The 20,708-nt window shown below is 44.6% G+C and overlaps 1 protein-coding gene across 1 annotated transcript; it reads left to right on the forward strand.

The window, feature by feature from the left end:
* The first annotated feature begins 1,551 nt into the window (after positions 1 to 1,551).
* Positions 1,552 to 18,841, forward strand: ACTR5 (actin related protein 5). The gene is made up of 10 exons (XM_063140705.1): positions 1,552 to 1,926; positions 3,025 to 3,254; positions 5,131 to 5,300; positions 7,236 to 7,453; positions 7,819 to 8,001; positions 8,924 to 8,998; positions 11,764 to 11,886; positions 14,072 to 14,211; positions 15,724 to 15,856; positions 18,219 to 18,841. The coding sequence occupies exons 1-10, from the start codon at positions 1,552 to 1,554 to the stop codon at positions 18,474 to 18,476; spliced, it is 1,905 nt and encodes a 634-aa protein (XP_062996775.1). The 3' UTR covers positions 18,477 to 18,841.
* The last annotated feature ends 1,867 nt before the right edge of the window (positions 18,842 to 20,708 follow it).

A 20,708-nucleotide genomic window follows, 5' to 3' on the forward strand; every position in this document is an offset into this window, starting at 1 on the left:
ATACGCGTTTTTGCCCGGAACGGGTATCTGAACGTGGTTTTGGGGCAACTTTTGTGGCTTATTGCATCCCTGCCATTTAGTTATGCATGACTGGTGAGTTTGGTTGATATCGCTCGTTCCCTAGTGGCCGTTCCGGCCATTCCATTCTGTTCCGGACGTCGTTTTGGGAGTTTTGGGGTTAATAGTGATATAATATTGGTATGGTTTTAGTCCTAAAATATTGTTCTCAAGTGTTGTTAACACATGCCACTGTTTTTGGTATGATTTTTTAATATAATGGGGCTGTTCCGGCCTGTTCCGTTCCGTTCCGGCTTTTACACCGTCCCAGATCATATTAAACAATATAAGTGAAGAGAAAGTATTACAATTAATTTTGGGAGAAGTTTGTGGTCAATGTTGGCATAGAAACAGGAAGCCAACATTGCTCTGATCAGGAAAACTAGACATGCCTACTTAGGAGTAAGAACCATGGAATTGATGGGACTGAGTCCAGGGACAGGTGGCAGCAACCTCGCTTGCCTTCTCCAGGGGTGTTCGGGTGCCCTGTCTCTCTCCCACTTCATGGTTGAGTAGTTGAGTGGAGAACCGCCCCCCCTTCCTCTTTTGTCAGCGAGACCATCCTTTGACACACACACCTCCAACAAAAAACAGTATGGTCCGATATAGACAGCAATACACAGGACTTAGTAGCAGCTTTATTGTGCAGCGAAGGGGAAAAAATCAGACTTCCCCCCACTCCAAAATAAGACAGAAAAGGGCAGGGAAGAGACAAGATTTGCGCAGGGCAGGGACGACTTCATGTGACTACCGCGCTGCAAAAACACATACCAGGCATGGCGGGAGTGCGATAAATGGCTGGTGTGATGGAGCTCACGGTCATTCAGTAAAGTATTTGCAGTCGGAAAAGATATTTGAGGGAAGGGGAGACTGAGCTCCATCACACACCTCTAGACAAGTGCCAAGGGGGGGGGGGGGGCAGCAGACATATTGGTGAGCACGCCCCCTTGGGGGCCGGGCATATTGTCCTTTTGGGTTTCCAAAAGACAGTCACCCTAGGACTCATCCCCAGGTATCAGCAAACACAACCAACAAAAGTCATGTCTTATTTCATGTGAAAAATGTGCGTTTAGTGTTCAAACAGTTCAAAAATTGTCCTGCAAATAGAAATATAGGCCCATAATTATTATCTCCATAATGCGAATGGGTTTGGGTGGGTGTTTGAGGTATGACTGAGAGATCTTGGCTGTAGTTGAATTTATTTCCTCGCCTCTTTGCCCTGGACAATTTATTAACTGTGGCTGTTGGCTTGGATGTCCAAAACACACGCTATACAGTTACGTTGTGGTTTTGCCTCGAGAAAAAGCATCAAATGAAAACTCCAAACCAGCCCGGAACCTGGTTAGATGCCTGTCGTGTGTGACTCTCCCCGTTTTATATATATAACTCTGTGGTGGTGGGTTTGAAGAACGGAACGTTCGGCGCGCGGCCCTTGTTTCCAGCCGGAAAAGGGAAAGAAAGGGACCCCACGAACGGCGCGCTTCTCGCCGAGCGATGGAGGCGGCCGGCGGGGTGTTCCCGTTTCGCGACGTCCGCTGGGACCCGGACCCCGTGTTGGAAGCGAGCCCGGCCGTGCGCGTACCGACTCCGGCCCCCCTGGTGCTGGACAATGGCTCGTTTCAGCTGCGGCTGGGCTGGGCCTGCCCGGAGACCGCCGAGCCTCTGCTCCGCTTCCGCTCCTTGGTGGCTCGGAGCCGAGGAGCCCGCGGCGGAGCGGGGCCCGAGACGCAGGTGGGCAACGACCTGGGCAGCCCCGAGCCCCTCCGGTGGCTGCTCCGGTCGCCCTTCGACCGCAACGTGCCGGTCCAGATGGAGCTGCAAGAACTGCTCTTCGACCACGGCTTCCAGCGCCTGGGCGTCTCCTCCGAGGTAGGGAGGCTCGGTGGGGAGCAGGGCCTGTGGCGTGTGGAATACTTGGTATAAAGGTCCATTGGACTGGATCTTGAACCTCTTTCAGCCAGAGGGCCAAGTTCTGTTTCGGAGAAACTGGGGGAGGGGTGCCATTTCAGCGGTGCGTGGGACCAAATGTAAAAGAGGGGTGGTGGTCAAAAATAGCAGCATGTAGCTTAAGGGTGCAATCCTATGTGTGTTAAGGCAGAGAGAGAAAAAGCCCTTCAACTCCCAGCATGTGCCAGTCGGTCATGCTCAGAGGGGACATACTAAACCAAGTGACAGCACTTGCCCATAGGGAAACAAAGGACAGTGTTTCCCCATAGGAAAACGTAGGATAGCAAGTCAAACTTCTTATAAGGCAACTTGGGCAGGATCTACACTACTGCTTTATAATCGTTTATAACAGTAATGATAACTGTTCGGGCCCAGGACACGTTCCATATACCGTTTTCAAACTGTTTTCAAAGCATTATATCCTGCTTGGTGTAGATCTGGCCTTGGTATGACGGAAAGAAATAGAAATGTAGGCTCTAATTGCAGGTGTGAGGGGGCTGGCTGTGAGTCGTGGTTTAGTGTACATTCTGCTATCTGAGTGACCCCCATGCACAATATGTATGTTTTTATCTGTACGCCGCTCTGAGATCTTAATGATAAAGGGTGGGATACAAATGTTTTAAATAAAGAAATAAGATTAACCAGAAACAGCACCCTAGCCATTATAATAAAATTGACACTACATCAGCCATTATAATAAAATTGACACTACATCATAGGAAGGGCTTGACGGTTATGGTACACTTAACCCCTTGACATAGTCAGAGCATTACTTAAAAATCTCAGTCTAACTTTCATTGCAATATGTCTTGACTCCTTTCACAACATTAGAAATCAGTTTCATTTTATGCTGAGAGAAACAGTGGCCAAAGTTTTACTACTTCTTAATTACAATTTGGTAGGAGTCCAGGAAGTGAGATAAAGCAGTTTGGTGAACTAAATAGAGCCCATGAGTTTAGAACATTTCCCAAAACAAAGAAAATGCTGTTCCCTGTTAACATATATTGAATATCATTTTAGGGCTGTGTCGACCATCCAGTTGTGATAACCGAAGCCGTCTGCAACCCTCTCTATTCAAGACAAATGATGTCAGAGCTCCTCTTTGAATGTTACCAAGTCCCGAAGGTTTCTTATGGTGTGGACAGCTTGTACAGCTTCTATCACAATAAAAAGCAGGGATGGCCTTGCAGTGGTCTCATAGTGTCCTCTGGATATCAGTGTACCCACATTTTGCCAGTCTTAGATGGCAGGTGAGTTGTGTGCTGATTATGAGGTTGGATATAATGTTTTCAATGTGCGCAATCTGGCTTCTGGCCTAGCCATTGATTTATACTGAGGAATAACTTGGTGGATAACATGCTGGGGAACGGATAAGGGGAATGCAACCCGGTTGCTTCTCTTGGACCTCTCAGTGGCTTTTGATACCATGGGTCATCTCTTTGGGATGCGACTTGAGAGCACATTGTTGCTGTGCTTCTGGTCCTGTTTGGACAGTAAGGTCTAGGAGGTGGTATTGGGGGATTTCTTTCTCTTAGCTTTGTGGGTCCTTTAAGTTTCTGTCTTGTTTCCCCCACTCCACACCCCCTGCTTTTTAACATCTAAGTGAAACCTTGGATAAAGTCAAGCAGAGGTTTGGATGATATTTATCTTTCTTTGCCTTCTCCTCATCCCAAGGAGGCGGAAATCCTGAGGGTGTTTTTGGGGGGGTGAATGAGGGCAAACAAGTTGAAATGTAATCCAGACAAGACGGAAGTGTCATGGTTGTAAAACCTGCTCATCTGGATGGATGTGCACAACTGGTTTCAGATGGGGTTCCAGTTTCGGGGGGGGGGGCCTTGAATATGATGGAGGTACAGGTGGCATTAATGGCTAGAAATGCCTTTTACTAATTGTATGGGACTAATTTTTAGGGATCAAACAGAAAAAAAGACAACTGCACAGATCTGAGTTCCCAACATCTTTTGAAAATATATCTTTATCAAGGCAATGTTTATTCTCCTTTGATAAAGATATGTTTTTGAAAACCATTGAGATCACCAATCTGTGCAGCTGTCTTTGTTTGATTTCTTTACAGCTGATCCCTTGATTTTTGTGACCCTGAGTTTGAAGAATGCTCCAATTGTACTCAGGAAGGAGGCTAGAACAGACTTCCCCAACCTGGTGCCCTCCAAATGGATTGGGTGTTGGCTAGGGATGTTGGGAGTTGTAGTCCAACTCATCTGGAGAGCTACAGTTTGAGAAAGGTTGTGCTAGAATCTCTTGTTAGTGCTTCAGTTACGTAGCTATGTGTATCGATCGTCCTCAGACATTTGCCCCAATTTGCACTTCTTAAGAGTATTGGTGGTGGGGAGAACTGGCTGTTTCCCCTACTTGGCATTTCTTTTTTATTTATTTATTTATTTTATTTATTACATTTCTATACCGCCCAATAGCCGAAGCTCTCTTTTTTGCCATACGATGCCCAATGTCCTGAAGGCAACAGAAGGTAGTTGCCATATGAATGGTCATATAAACACTTTTGTTCATTTTTTCCCCAAATAGATAGATAAAGTGAGAAGTTGGATATATAAATATAGTACATCTTACAGGCTGGAGGCACAGTTGTGAAGATGTTGAATTTATCACAGTAACACCATCATCTAGCGCCTTCTGGTGTTAACTATCTGTTTCTTTTTAAAATCCTTCTGTGGCTCTTCATGTTTGATTTACCTCAATGAGTTTTCTCTTTCATTTTCTTATGGCTGCAAATTTTAAAATAATTTAGGTTCTCTGTTCTGAATAAATTCACTTTAAGCATGTTTTTCTTTTACGGTATTTACAAAAGGAGAGAAAGTGTTCACTGTAAATGTTTCACTGGTCTTGTTTCTCAATTCCTCACCCCATTATATTCAAAAGATGAAGATCTCTAAGCATTATCTATTGATTTGAGTGGAAAAGTATACCAGAAATGTGGTAAAGTATAGCAAAAATGTTGGCTATGGTCATGGTATAGGCATTTCTTTTAAAGCTGTTCACAATCCAGATTGAAAATCTAGATGATGAGATGTCTAGTAAGAAGAACTCAACAGGCTATTCTTTTCTATGATATGTACAGTCTCACTTTCCTTTGTTTCTATCGGTTGCCAGGTTGGATGCTAGAAACTGTAAGCGTATAAATCTTGGAGGATGTCAGGCTGCCACGTACCTTCAACGTCTCCTGCAGCTAAAATATCCTGGGCATTTTGCTGCTATTACACTCAGCCGTGTGGAGGAAATACTTCATGAGCACAGCTATGTTGCAGAAGATTATAAAGAAGGTAAGCGTTGCTTTCAATGGCTGTCATACAACTTTAATTCCAGTTTCGTACTTGTTACCTTCATGTTCCCATTGACTAGATTTGTATATCATGGCCAATTCCGGGCTTGGCAGGAATTGGTGGGAAGCAAGTGAACACATCGCCTTCCACCCGCTTACTACTTCTGCTTTGAATTGACAACCCAGGAACGTGACATTATTATTATTATTATTTATTTATATAGCACCATCAATGTACATGGTGCTGTACAGAGTAAAACAGTAAATAGCAAGACCCTGCCGCTTAGGCTTACATTCTAATTAAATCATGGTAAAACAATAAGGAGGGGAAGAGAATGCAAACAGGCACAGAGTAGGGTAAACAGGCACAGGGTAGGGTAAAACTAACAGTATAAAGTCCAAACAACATCAAGTTTTGATGACATCCAAACCAGGAAACCCTGGATTGTTTAGGCGTTTGGACATCATGACAACAACCCAGGAATGTGATATTGCTTGTGGGTACACACTCACAAACAACCCATGTCTGAACAACCCATGATCTGTTAACCCATGGTTTGTTTGATTATCTGAACCAGGACATTTGTTTGGTAATAATAACCATAATGCAGACATAATTCTGTGTCATGGTTAATGCTAGAAAGTTAATCTGATTCTACCTTATTGAGCTCTTGTTTGTTAAATAACTGCTCCAATTCAGTAGCTTGCTCCAAAAGTTATTCCAGGCTGCATTCAATGGTAGAGACCGCTTTGAGCAAATTTATTTAATCATTACGTACACTTATATTAAAGGAGTAAAGCACAATAGGTTGGATCCAAACTAAGTGAATTGAAGTACCATCCCATTTAAATCAATGGCACACATTAATGATAACTTGATTTAGGTTCCAACGAAATCAGTTAGACCCAAGTTCAACTAACTTAGTCTGGATCCATTCCAATATGCTAAAGGGGCTGAATACACAATGGATTCTGGTCAGCAACTGGTTTTATGAGGATTGTTTTGTAAAGGTAATGGGCATCTGTAGGCCTACTCGTCACCGTACTCTGTACTGTTAACAAGTCTCACTGCTGAATATTTTTTTGCACCCTTCCTTTCCTTTAGGTTTGCATTTGAGGCGGTGTGGTGGTGTAGTTTTGTTGGGGAGTAGAATTAGGCCTGGGGGCTTCTGCTTGCTGATTCTTCTTCTGTGGCAGTGGTGTGGAACTTTTTCCATCCCCAGGGTCAAATTCCACTGTGGGGAATGAGGCAGTAAGATAGGGGCTGAGCTGTCAGTGAGGTGTTATGTAAAAAGGGGAGTGGAGGACAGATTTAATCCCAGGGTGAAAAAGTCACGGGCTTTCCCAGCATTCGAGCAGCATTGCTAAGACCAAAGTGTTCCGGAAAGTGTACCCAAGGTCAGGGCAGGGTACAGTGCAGGAGAAAACCACAGATCGCATTCCTTTAATCAATAATCAAAGGAGAAAAAAGCACAGAAAAAAGTTAAAGGGGAAGTTCGTAGGCAAGTGCGTGATCTGGATAGCAACAAAGGCCTTGAAAAAAACAAGTGCCATAAAAGGGGTGTGTCTGGCTTGGAAAGCTTAGCAGATTGGAGAGCTGCATGTGCTGTTTTAGGTCCCCTGACTGGAAGTTCCCCATCCTTGTTCTGTGGCATAGTTGGAGCAAATGCATAACCACCTTGTACCTCTTTCCTTTTCTTTCATCTCTCCTGCAACTTGGTGCAAAGACATTCAGTTCAGTGCCCCCCCAGTGGCTGATCCACTTAGAAAATACATGAGAGAATATTGGGCAAAGGGGATTTGGTGCCTCCCTGATTGCATTGCTTCCTCTTAATTTCTAGAAATGTGTACAGTACTTCCCAAAGGCATTTGGCCAAGAGAGTGTTGGTTGCATCTGAAAAATTTTATTATGGTGGTTTTTAAAACATTTGAACAGAGATGCAGAAGTGGAGATCACCTGAATATTATGAGAATAACGTGCACAAGATGCAGCTGCCTTTTTCAAACAAACTTCTGGGGAGCACCCTGACGTCTGAAGAGAAGCAGGAGAGGCGGCAGCAGCAGCTTCGACGGCTGCAGGAGCTTAATGCTCGCCGGCGAGAGGAAAAGCTTCAGCTTGATCAAGAGAGGTTAGACAGACTGCTTTACGTCCAGGTAACCCTGTGCAATGTTTGAGATGCAGTTTTGGTTTTGAGGAAGCTGAAATAGAGAAGCGAAAGGGAAAGTGTATCATGCGCAAAGACCAAATCTGATTCTGAGAAAAATGCTTAATGTATGGGGATCAGTCATCCTTCCAGTGAAGGAATTACAGAGATGACATGGTAGTCATCAAATAACGACAGGTTTCATGATCAGTTTGGAAATGTGTTCATTTCTCTCAGCTGTACAGCAGATGGGTTTTTTTTCAACAGTACTACCCTTGACAATAAAGTAGGAAGCATGCAGAGAAAGCCAGTGACTCTGAATGTGAAATTAAGTGCTGATGGTAAAAAATCACCTCTTTTCTGTTGTGTGTACAGGAACTGCTAGAAGATGGTCAAATGGATCAGTTTCACAAAGCTTTGGTGGAACTGAACATGGACTCCGCGGAGGAACTTCAGTCTTATATCCAGAAGCTGAGTTTGGCCATTGAGCAAACCAAGCAGAAAATCCTACAGGCAGAAGTTAGTGTCGAAGTGGATGTTGTGGATAGCAAGCCAGAGGTACCACAGTGAGGTTCCATTACTTCTATGCAATATGCAAAACTGTTCCAAGGTTTTGTCTTACTGGTTGTGCTACAACTCTGTGCAAACGTATCTGCTGCTGCCAGACGACACAATAGTTAACAGTTTACTACTTAAACCACCATTGAATATCGTGTTATCCGAACCCGGTCTTTTTCTTTTTCTTGTCACCCATCAGCATTGCTCCTTCTGATAGTGAATTAAGATGCTGGAGCTACTGAGAAACAGAAGGGAAACCCCAAGATTTGCAGAAGTAAAACAAAACAGTCTTTCAGAAAACTCCTAAGGGAGATTCCCTCCCGCAAAATACAGGCCCAAAGTCAGTAGCTTTGGGAACCACCTAATACTACCAATCAGTAGAAACAATTAAAGAAGCAACGAAAGAAGTCTTACTGTGCCAGAGGGAGAGTAAGGAAGGAGGTGGGGAAGGAAAACAGGCAGCCGCTACCTGGGCCATGATGAGGGAAAGGGAGAAGGAGGAACTGCAAGCAGTTTCCAGGCCTAATCTACACCAAGCAGGATACTGCACTATGGAAGCAGTATATAAAAGGCAGGAGACAAACCAAGCAGGGTATAGTGGTATGAAAGCAGTATATGGTATGTTTCAATGGGCCCCAACAGTTGTCAATTTACTTCAGTGCCGCTATAAAGCAGTAGTGTGGCTCCTGCCTTTTATATACTGCTTTCATAGTGCAATATCCTGCTTGGTGTAGATTAGGCCCCAGTGTCATATGAGAAAGACTGGAAGGAATGTTTTTTGAGTGTGTGAGGGGCAATGGGGAATGGCAAAACCATTTTCAAATAATCCTGGAACTAACCTGAGTTCAGTGGAATGGGTTTGGGATTCAACAGATTGATATGCTAGATTGATACTCATGCTTAATCTTTATCCTATCCTCAGCTCCAGAGAGACGGAGCACCTCCTAGCTCTTCTTCCCCTTCCTTCACCCCATGGTTCTCCTTTCCCCTTCCTGAGGTAATCTCTTGCACCCCCTTCCTTCCTTTCTTGGTCTTCTGCCACCTGTCCACCTTCCTTCCGCTCTGTCGGTCTATGCTCTTCTCTCCATCTGCTACAGTTATTTCTCTCCCACTGGCCTTGCCCACCCTCTCATCAGTGTCATTTTGGAGCAGCCGGGCTGCTGAGTCCATTCCCCCTCCTAACCATCAGCACTGGAAGGCCCTCCCCCCACACATCCAAAGCTTGCTGGGACTTGTAGTTTGATAGGAGGGATAAAATAGGAGAGAAGGAGGGAACTCCAGCTCCCAGAATACACTGTGCTTTCCAACCTAACTTTAGCCCATAAAGATAGAAAAGGTTTACGTTTAGATACCAATGCAGCATCCAGACATAAAATAATGGAATTTTAGAGGGCAGCTTGGAATCCTGACCAAAAAAAAAAAAAAAAATGGAAAAAACTGAAAATAGAGAGCACAGGAAAAAGGCATCTGGCCACCATACCTCTGCCAAGGAGTGAAAGCCCTTATCCAATCAGCAGCTGATTGGAGATAAGTGCCATTGCCTGCTTAATATTGAAAAGGGTCCCCTTTCTCAGTGCTTAGCTGGGGAAAGCACTTATCTTCAATCAGAGATAATAACTTTTCTCTGCAGGGCAGAGGGGGCAGAAGCAGGAAAAGAAGCTGCTAAGTGAAGTCCTGCTTCCTTGGGAGTCTTGTCCTTCTTACCTTTGAATAGTCTTGCAGTAACTTTCTATGCTTACTTGTGAGTAAACATGCACATGCTTACTTCTGAGTAGGAATGTTATTTGAAAGTGCTGCTAGGGATTCAGTCTTGCTTCCTTCTGAGCCTTCCCCTGCAGAGGCTCAAGTAGACATTAGAGGCTTGCCCTGCTTACTTGTGAGTAGGCATGATACTCATGCTAACTTCTGAGTAGACATGCTTCTTGCTATAAATTGGAATTAGGGGGTAGATTTTATCAGGCTCACCCACTTTTGCATTGGGGTCCATCCTTCCATGGAAAGCACACACACACCTCTGCAAGAGTTTCTCCAAAATGGAATCTGGCCTTTGGGCCACAAAAGGTACCATACCTAGGGTGACCATATGAAAAGGAGGACAGGGCTCCTGTATCTTTAACAGTTGTATTGAAAAGGGAATTTCAGCAGTTGTCATTTGTATATATGAAGAACCTGGTGAAATTTCCTCTTCATCACCCTGCCCTCTTTTAAATCTGGTCAGTCTAGTATAGCTCCTGCAGCTTTAATTGTTGTGATGAAGAGGGAATTTCACCAGGTTCTCCATATATACAAATGTCATCTGCTGAAATTCCCTTTTCTATGCAACTGTTAAAGATACAGGAGCCCTGTCCTCCTTTTCATATGGTCACCCTAACTATACCCCTGATCTGGAGTTAGATTGGTAGAACGTTAATGTCAAGTTATGAAGATAGTGGTAGAAAAAGGAATGGAACATGATCACAGAAGTGGATGTGTGTGGAAGTTTAGGAGGGGAGAATCTAGCTTCAGGCATTGCATGCCACATCCTGAAGCTATGATTTTCATAGTAGCTAAACTGCATTTTCATACTGGCTGTGCGTAGCATTGTTTCCATGAGCATTTATCTTCAGTCTGTATGCTTTTTGCAGTAGTGGGGGAAGGAGGACCATGTATTGAAAGCAGTTACATCTTTTATGCAAGAGGGTTTTTTGAGGACACATTTTACTTGCAGAGGAGTCTCTCATCTTTATCCGTATGTAAGCTTTTTTAAGGTTGTGTAATTTTTTTTGTTTTTTGTTTTTTCATATTTGCTAAATTTAAAAATAGCACTTTTGGTTTACAGCTGGCAAAGGAAGTTCTTGGCATCACTTTCCCAAACCCCAATTCCCTAGCATTAAGTGAAGTAGCCTACCTTAGATGTGAAACCTCACTGAGTAAATACCCTTGAGCCAACAGTGAGCTATGGAGTCACACCTATTCCTTCAGTTTTGCAGCCTGGTATTTGTGCCCTTTGAGGGCGTAATAGTCACTTTCACTAAATTAGGCTGCCTGAAACTAGCAATTTTTCAAAATTCACATGCCATTTATTTATCCAACAAATATTTATTTTCCAGGATTGCATCAACAGAGTACAGAATAAAACGTTTGATCATTTTGCAAATGTACTGAGCTTGAGTCACCTTCAAAATCTAGGTTAACCTAATGTGGAGCGATCACAACTTTGAGCGATGGTTTTTGAGTGAATAGCCCGACTGGAAATCTGTACATGTGTGATTGCTAAAGTTGCAGTCCTAAGCTCACGTAGTCAGGCATAAGCAAGGTGTGCAGAACCTCTTTCAGCCCCAGGTCCAAATCCCATTTCAGAGAAGCTCTCGTAGGTCATATTCCAGTGGTGGGTCGATGGGTGGACCAAAAGCAAAAGTTCTTATTGCCAATAGCTAAGAAAAAGCATTTTCTTTTGGAATGTGGGGGGGGGGGGGGCGAATGTGGAAAAATGGGGAAAGGGGATGGAACTAATGGAAGGGTGTGCAACCATTGTGGGAGCCCAGGTGGGCCAAATTGGGACGCTGGCATTGAGTTCTGCACCCCTGGCGTAAGCCCTATTGAACTTTGTAGACTTTAAGAGTACTTGGCTCTTCTCAAAACTAAATACTCCATAGATGGAGTTCTGCCAACTGGAAGGGATCATTTCTCCTGGTCACAGCCAGCTTTAGACCTTGGCACCTTCCTGGTAGCTTGTGTGTCTTTCCTGTTTACTGGAATAACCTGTGGTCTTTCTTTTCCAAGATGCCTGACCTGGATCCATTGGCCAGTGAACAATCCATGGAAGATGTGGAAAGTATGAATGAATTTGAGCCTTTGTTTGCTGAGGAGCAACCCGAAGCTGAAAAGCCAGTCACTACAGTACAGGTTTGTCTTTGGGTAACACATGCTCTCAGTTCCAGAAAAATGTCTCTACAGTCTGTTTTCTGAAGTCTGTTGTACCTGGTCAGTTGTGTTCTCCATCTGAGGCCGGGCTCACTGACTGGCCCTTTGAGAAGTGTCTATTCCAGACTTCACATGGCCATGCTGGCTGCAGATGGTGGGAATTGTAGTCCAACACATCTAGAGGCCATCAGGTTGGGAAAACTGCTCTATTTCTTGATGAAAGTTTCCCTCTTTTTAAAATAAGGCTAATACTGCCTTAAATCACAGGGTTAAAAAAATAGAGGCTGTAAGCCATGTTGTTCAGACATGGGCTGCTTAAATCCAATTGGTTATGCCTGAAGGCTGCAATCCTATGCACAATTGGGAGCAAATTGTGTTGAATTCTGAAATTTGCTTCTGAGTAAACATGGATAGGATCAGGCTGCAAGAAGTGCTATGCGGTGGACCATTTCAGGAACATAAGAATTGCTAGATCAAAGTTGTCCCAAGTCCAGTGTTCTGTTCCAACAATGGACTGCCAGATGCTTCTAGACCATGGTGGGGAATCACTAGCCCATGGGCTGGATGCAACCACCGGGCTTCCCTGAGTGGCCCATGGCTAGGGGTGGGCAAAATTGCCTGCGCAGCACTCAGCAGGCACTCACCCGCCCCGCGAGCCTCTGTCAAGAGGTCGCTCACAGCTGCTACTGAAATTGCACACTTCCCCGTGTTGCACCAATGCCAGCTGCCATTAGTGTGGAAGGGGGGAATGTGCAATTTCCAGAGCTTTGGGAAATCACGTGTTCTAAGTCTGCAGGCAGGTAAAGCATCTAAAAAGCATCCGTACTGAATGAGTAGTGTTGATTACATCCCTCATACCAAGATGTAATTTGCATCTGGTGATCAAGATGACAGCAGACAACTTTGTCAACATCTCTCTCGCTCTGCACTTCTCCCAAAAGTAGCCACGCATTGACTGCTTCAGTTGTGATAGCTAAATAGAAACTATAAATATATTGGAAGAATCTCTCTAAATACCTGATGCTAGATGCAAGTAGAGCCGGAGGCAATTAGCTCCATGCTCTGCTTATGAGCATGTAGAGTAGGGGTGGGAAATACTGTTTTAGCCCAAGGGCCACACACTGACCTGGTTTGCACGTCATGCTGCACTTCCTGGGTTGTTAACCCAGGAATTGCCAGGGACGAACAAAGCGACGAGAGCGGGGAGGCAGGATGCTTATTGCTTTGCTTGTCCCTGGCAATTTCTGGGTTACCCAAAGTAATGGGCAAACTGGGCCATTTCTTCATGGCTAACCTTCCAGAGGCCACATGGCAGTAGGAAGCAACCCCTCCTGCAAAAAATGGGTACCCCCCCGCCCCGCACACATTCATACATCCACAAAGATAAATATCTTATTGCCCTCATTGAGAGCTTCCTTTCAAGCGGATTTTTCATGCAGGGAATGATTTTGGGGGTTGGGGGGGATTTCAGCCGGGGGGGAGGGAGTTAACCCTTCCCTCCCCAACTGCAACCACCTGATACCCCCCACCCACCCACCCACCCAGCAAGGATATTAGGTTTTTAAAAACTGTCCACTGTCACTAATGGAAGCCTTTTTAAAAGCTTAACTTCTCTACACAGTGATACAGCCGAGGAGAGGAAGCCATGGCTAGGGTTGTTGCGAGTATCTAACTGGGTCCGTGAGGGCAGTGGGCCCCCTTGCATCCAGCCCTGAAAGGCCCAGTTGAGTGCCCCAGCAGCAAGCGCAGACCATTGCCAATTGCTTGTGAGGTTTACCCTTGCGTCAGTGGGGTGGGAATCTAATAGGCATGGTGCAAAAGGAACATGGGATGGGGGAAGAAAGAGGAAAAGAACCAAATTCTGGCATTAAATTTTCAAAGGTATACAAATGTTTAATAGCATGAGAGAGAAGCCAAATGATAGCCCCAGCCGAGCCAATGGAATGGGCCATGCGCTCTCACCTCTCCCTCTGCTGCGGCCAGGTCAAAGTGCTGCTGAGAAATGTGTTGAAAATATGAAGCCTCTCTAGGGGCAGAGAATACAGATTCTGGTGGTGGAATAGTTTGATTCATATACACAACATGTTCTCTATAAAATCTGAAAGTGTAAGAAAGTGTAGCAGTGCTCTTAAAGCAGAGCTGTTCTGACACTTGATATTTTTTGCAGCCTGTGTTTAACCTGGCAGAGTATCACCAGCTGTTCCTTGGCACAGAGAGAATCCGGGTTCCTGAAGTTATCTTCCAGCCATCCTTGATAGGAGAAGAGCAGGCTGGGTTAGCAGAAACCATGCAGTTTGTCTTGGACAGGTTAGTTTACAAGAGTGCTGAACTCCTAATTGAATTAATATGCTTAGCAGCAGGGTGTCAGTATTCAGACAATATTTGCTCGTACTTTTTTGGATTCTTCTGTAGAACCCAAAGGATTAGTCTTCCTAACCCTTTCGAAAAAGAGAGGAAAGAAAAGCTCACATTTGCAGGATTCTGGGGAAACCACCAGTTAACACTAAATAGACCACTGTGATGCATTTTGTGAGCTGTTTTGAACATAGTTCATGGGATAGGACACGCATCCATAGAATCATAGGATAGTAGAGTTGGAAAGGGCCTAAAAGGCCATCGAGTCTAACCTCCCGCTCAATGCAGGCATCCATCCTAAAGCATACTTGACAGATGGTCCAGGAAAAACTTGTAAAGGAGAAGTATTGAGACACACACTTTCACCCTAGGCCCTCATGCCTTTCCGAAATGCAGTTGAAATGTGTGGCTCACGCAGTGGCTGTATTCAGGCAAATTGCTAAACCATGGCTTAATGCTATATATAGGGACCACAGTGAGACTTCGTGTATTGCCTTCTCTGCCCAGAAGGCGGGTGGGGTGGAAGCCTGAGACCCATTTCAGAAAGTTCAGATGATGCAGGGGTGGGGAACTGTTTCATCCCTGGGGCTGTGATGCTTTCCAGAATGCTACCCCAATGTAGGGGATGATCTCAGGGGCCGGTCTCTACCCCCATCTCAGCCCCTGACATCAAGAGTTTCCTAGCTGAGTGGTACACAGAGGCAGCCCTTTCTGTTGCACTGGACTGGGGGCGGGGGTGGATTTCAAGGAGCCTAGGAGGAGAACTGGTGGTTCAGATGGGGGAACTCCCAAGGATTAGAGGTTCCCCATCCCCGACATGTTTTAGAGTTAAGCTCAAATGCACACAATAGATTACCTAAAATGGGAACATTTTCCCTCTAGAATAAAAGTACACAATGTTTTCAGCCCCAAGGGCTACATCTAGTGTTAGCTGGGGACTGTACATCTCTCTCTCTCTCTTCCCCAACCCCATCTCAGCATGCAGGGATGTGGAGGTTTAAACCTCCCTTCCCACTGAGATCTAGGGATCGCTGTGTGGGTGTGGGTGGAAGTAAAAGCCTCCCCCATTCCCCAGTGTTTGCCCACAAAACGATTATTTCTGCACCACTACTTCCAGCAGGAAAACAGAAGCCAGGGAACACCAAGGGAAAGTGGGTGGGTTCCTGCCAGCTTTGGGGAGCTGCATTGGTTCCGCTCCCCTGGCCGTAGGTTGTGCTCACCTGCTCTAGAGGAATTTTTAAACTGGGAAAACTAAAATCTGATTTACAAAAATACTTGAAATAGTTTAAACTCCATCTATCACTGCAGGGATTTTTCTCCTTGGAGTTGCATATGCCAGGTCATCATGTTAGGTGAACTAAATCCTTGCTTAAATAATGGCAAATCTCATGAATCTGTTCTCAGGTAGATGAAGTATTGTCACCAGATTACAGCGGTGTTTCTCCCCCCCCCCCCCCTTTTTAGGTATCCTAAAGAGCAGCAGGAAAAACTTGTCCAGAATGTCTTCCTTACTGGTGGGAACATGATGTATCTTGGAATGAAAGCCAGAATCCACAAGGAACTGCTAGAAATAAGGCCTTTCCAGTCATCTTTTCAGGTGTAGTATTAACTTTGGCAATGCAGTGGGCACACATGATAGCTAAATACTCTGCATGCCAATGCCAACAAGACTTTAATTGTCATATTTGTGAAGCTGTTAGGAGGCATTTTAATTGACTCGGACAGCATGATTACACATATTGAGCGATATTTAACTCTGCCGCTCCGCTTATGCAATTGATAGAGTAGATTGTAAGCCTATGCGGCAGGGTCTTGCTGTTTACTGTTTTACTCTGTACAGCACCATGTACATTGATGGTGCTATATAAATAAATAATAATAATAATAATAATAATAATAATAATAATAATGCTAGCAGAAACGACTTAAAGTGCTACGCCAGTGCATAAACTGGCACGACATGTTTCCCTGGAAATTTCCGTGTGCCAGCTTGCGCTATTGGTGTAACGCTAGAGGTCACTTACACTAGTGCTACATCAATTACGCAAGTAAAGCGGCAGCATTAGATGCTGCCCATTGAGTTGGTTCAGACAGAACACTAAAACATTTGCTTAGCATTGTGAGAATAAGAGTAGCTCCCCTCCCGCCCAGCTTGTGTACTCTCCCCTCCCCTAGTATGGCCAGGAGGAGGAGTTTGGGAGCTTTCATTTCAGTGTTAGATTAACTATCTTGTGTTGTCATTCAAACTGAAACAACTGGAGTTAGTCTTAACTATGGTTTGCTTGAAAACATCATGGGTTCTGAAGCTGGCTTGTTTCAACAAACAGTAGTTAAGACTAACCACAGTTTGGAGTTCAGGCAGCATGCTAAACTGCAGTTAATCTAAAACAAAGGTGGAACCTTCCGATCACCCTGTGGCTGTACTGGAGGATAAAAGGGGAGGCAGGGACCATGTAAGCCCAAGGCTCATTCTTGTAACACTAAACCATGGTCCAAACACAGCCATAGAATTACAAAATACTTTGTAAGAGCAGTGGGCAGCATAAGGAGCTGAGGAAAAGACTAAACGATAGCCCTGTAATTGAAGCTTCATCTTCATAGACAGAATGCTATAAAATAACCTTACTGGGGAGTAACAGTGTAGGAGAGCTGTTGCTTTCTCACCCAATGACTGAGTTTGCATGATCAGCAGGGAAAACAATGCAATGTTGGTTGTTTCCCCTGTGCATGCCAGTCGCACAACCGGGATTACCTTAATTACCTGCTTTAAGGGGTTGCTATGTTGTCCAAACTTGGCTCGTGACTTGGTCGTAGTGACTTTTTACCCACCCTATAATCCATGGCTTTCAGTACAGGTTGTAGGGTGGGTGAGAAGTCACTACAGCCGTGCTGCGCTCTGGGTTTGGACAACAAGTTAATCTGCGAAGCAGCGCAGGTAATTAGGGTAATCCTGGTTGTGTGACTGGCACACACAGAGGTAAGGGAAACAACCGATGCTGCATTGTCTCCTGCTGATCGTCTGAACCTGGTCTATGTGTGGGTTTCCTGGAAGCATATATTTGGCCTCTGTGCGTATCAGGATGCTAGACTGGACAGACCTTTGGGTTCAATATAGCAAGGCTTTCATGTTCTTGCAATGGAATGATGAACTGGTACTTGCTCTTCTTGTTAAAAATATATTCCATCTTCCCTTTTATCAGCTTTCAAACCAGCTAACAAATAACATAATTAACAATAAAGACCCAAGATTTCAGCACCAAAGCAGCAGTAGAAACCACCAACCAAGGAAATATATAGGAAAATAAAACCATTTTAGGTTGGCGACTAAAACTTTAGAGTTGGCACCAGGCAAATCTTTCTGGGAAAATATTCCATAAGTGGGGAGTCACCACTTAAAATCCCTTGTCCCTGGTTGACACCATGCCTAACCTCCGAAGACAGAAGCACTTGGAGCACAGCCACAGAAGATGAACTAAAGACACAGGCTGGACCTCTTCAGATGACACACTATTCCACGGTGGATTGCTCCAAAATGTGATCCACATGTGATCTATGTTGTGCAGGGGGCGATTTTCCTCCCCACGGTGGGCAGAGTATCCACGCTTGCTACCCATCTTCTGCAGGATGGTTAGCTGGCTTTCACAGTGGTTACCGTGCTGTCTGACAGGATCCTTGTTTGTTTTCAGCGTTGTTCTGGCAAAAACCAAAAAAGGTGGTAACCATAGAGTCTTGCCACCATGGACTTTCTCCATGATCAGCGGCCATTTATTTATTTTCATTTTCCTCAATTTTCCCTCCAACCCTCCGTGAGCATCTGAGCCAGGCCCAAGGAGTTTCCTACACAGAAACCCCGCTCTTCGGATGGTTGCACAATACAGCTTTGCTCATGTGTCGCTGTTCTGGTTCTGTGATGGCCACTTTCACTAAGCAGGCCCCTCTTTTGTCTTGTTGGCATGTAGGTCCATCTTGCTTCCAATCCTGTCCTAGATGCCTGGTATGGAGCTCGGGAGTGGGCCCTGCAGTACATGAACCGTGAAGAAGGCTGGATTACACGCAAAGATTATGAGGAAAAAGGTGGTGAATACCTTAAGGAGCACTGCACTTCCAATGTCTATGTCCCCATCCGTCTCCCAAAACAAGCTCCACGGACAGCTGAAACTCCAGCACCCAATAAAGCAGTGGGGAGCGCCCCAAACAGCGCCTCTGAGCAAGCGTAATATGCAGACCTGCAAGGGGATGTAACTGCAAGACAGCCATAATCTGGGTGAACAATGCTGTTTTCCAAAGCTGCAAAGCAGCTGCTAGTCTGCAGAACTGGACGTGAATTGAAGTCTAGCATTTCTTGTAGGGCGTGCTATATTTGGCATCTCAGTCAAGGTACATAAACACCTTAAGGAGCAGCTGACATTTAAACCGTTTCCTACAGCGATAAATCTTGAGTGTACTGTGTACATGGTTACCATGGAAAGATTACAGGCTCTGCATCGTTTTTTGGTGTAAAAAAAAGCAAAGTAATATTTCAAAGAAAATGCTTATTGGCCTCATTGAGGCTAACATATGTGTTTTATATTACATTGTAAAAGCTGTTGGCAATGTAAGTAAAGTTCCTTGATGTTTCTCCCCCCCTCCCCCCAATGATTCTTGCTTTGTGCCTAACACACTAGCAATTTCCGAAGGGGTCACCGTTTTGGTCTGCTGTAGCAAAAGCTACGGTCTTGTGCCACCTTTAAGACAAACAGGTTTATTGTAGTGAAAGCTTTTGTGGGCGAGAGCCCATTTTATCACTTGCACTGTTGGTCCAGAAGGGGGAGCCTTCACCCAAAGGAAAACGTTACTTTGAAAGACCAACTTTTCACTGAAATTAGAATTTCAAGTTATGGATGATGATGATGATGATGATGATGATGATGATGATGATGATTCTTCCCTGTTTTCTAATCACTTTTTAGCTAGCTGGACTTTACCTTGTTTGTTGTGTTCCAGTGCAGATGTCTGTAATAACTGGGAGTTTCAGCTGTGGCATAGGTTTAGGAAACATTTTGTAAGATAAGGGAAGCAAGGGCTGCTGGTGGCTGAGAGAGGGACTCTGTTTTAAAGCTTCCTACAGTTGTATTTGGTTCCTTTTAGGGCTTCTTACAATAGTGTCAGATCCCTAATTGAACACAAGCTCAATGCTTAGTGACTGCTTGGTGACAGCCCCCTCCAGCGCTCTGCCATCATGCACAAGAGAACGAACCCCTTGTGCATTTGCTCTTGCTTATGTTAAGCAACCCTTGTTTTTAGTTTGCCACAGTGCCACATGGCTTCTTTTCTCTAAATGAATGTGTCCCTGTACACTTGTACATTACCTCTATTAATCAGTCTCCCCATTGTATATTAAGGAGAAATTGTAACCCTTAAAAAAAAAAGTAGGGAAAGCAATTAGCCCAAATTATGTTCCAGTTTCCAACACTCAATTACTGTAGTGCTACCTGGGTAACATTTGTCTGCTAGGATCTGATCTAAGCTCCTTCTTACCTCTGAAGCTGGAGATGCTTTGCAATGCAATGATCTAGTTCAGGATTTGTTCTGCTGGGGTTCATTTAGCCCTTGAGGCTTATTTTATTATATCTATATTTACTGGCCCCTGGTGGACTAGCAATCTTTCATTAAGGTGCAGCAAAAAGTTATGTCATTGTTTTCATTCATAAGGTGAGAAGACTTCAACTTCAAGAGAGATTCCACAATCTTTTGTCCATATGTAAGTGTACCTATAAGTACATAAGTAAATATGAAGTTCTTATAGCCAGTTGGTTGGCACTGCTCACTTGTAAGGGACCCAATTTGTGCTAGACAATATACATTTGGCTCCAGACCAAACTCAGGACAACAGTGTTCCCTGTGACTATAGAACAGGAGTAGATAACCCAATGTGCTCCAGATGTTTTGAACTACAATTCCCATAAGCCACAGTAAGTATGGTCAATGGTAGGGATTGTGGGAGGTCAACTAAAACTGGTCTTCAACTGGTCCACACCCGAGACCCACCTTGAACACCTAACTTGCAACATGGGACCCACTTTAACAATTGCCCAACAGGGCAGCAACAGCTGTGCTGTGACACATCTGACCTGATCTTGCAACTCACTTTTAGGTCATGACCCACTGGTTCGAGACCACTGATCTAAAACACTTGGTGAGCACTAGGTCAGCTATCCCTGCTATATACGTTGGCCATCAAGGTAGCTCCTAGATAATTTGGTTTCAAGTGACCTCTGCCCTGTTTGTTTTCCTAGATAGTAGTTTAAACTGTCTGACATTTTTCCTGAATAAAGGTTTCCAGAACTAAACAGTGCTGCAGATAGGATCTTGCCCAGTGTTGGAGTGAGAGGTACTATTCAAGAACATAAGAGCCATGCTGGATCAGACCAAGGCTCTGTCTACACAGCACTCTGTCCAACCAGCTGTTG

Source organism: Elgaria multicarinata, chromosome 1, assembly GCF_023053635.1.
Source record: "Elgaria multicarinata webbii isolate HBS135686 ecotype San Diego chromosome 1, rElgMul1.1.pri, whole genome shotgun sequence".
NCBI lineage: Eukaryota > Metazoa > Chordata > Lepidosauria > Squamata > Anguidae > Elgaria > Elgaria multicarinata.

What these genes read in the sequence shown, in the direction of transcription:
- ACTR5 (XM_063140705.1), top strand. Translation starts at nt 1,552, where the DNA reads ATGGAGGCGGCCGGCGGGGTGTTCCCGTTTCGCGACGTCCGCTGGGAC. An exon ending in TTGCCAGTCTTAGATGGCAG is followed by an intron (nt 3,255 to 5,130) that starts GTGAGTTGTGTG and finishes ATCGGTTGCCAG; the next exon opens with GTTGGATGCTAGAAACTGTA. An exon ending in TGCAGAAGATTATAAAGAAG is followed by an intron (nt 5,301 to 7,235) that starts GTAAGCGTTGCT and finishes ACATTTGAACAG; the next exon opens with AGATGCAGAAGTGGAGATCA.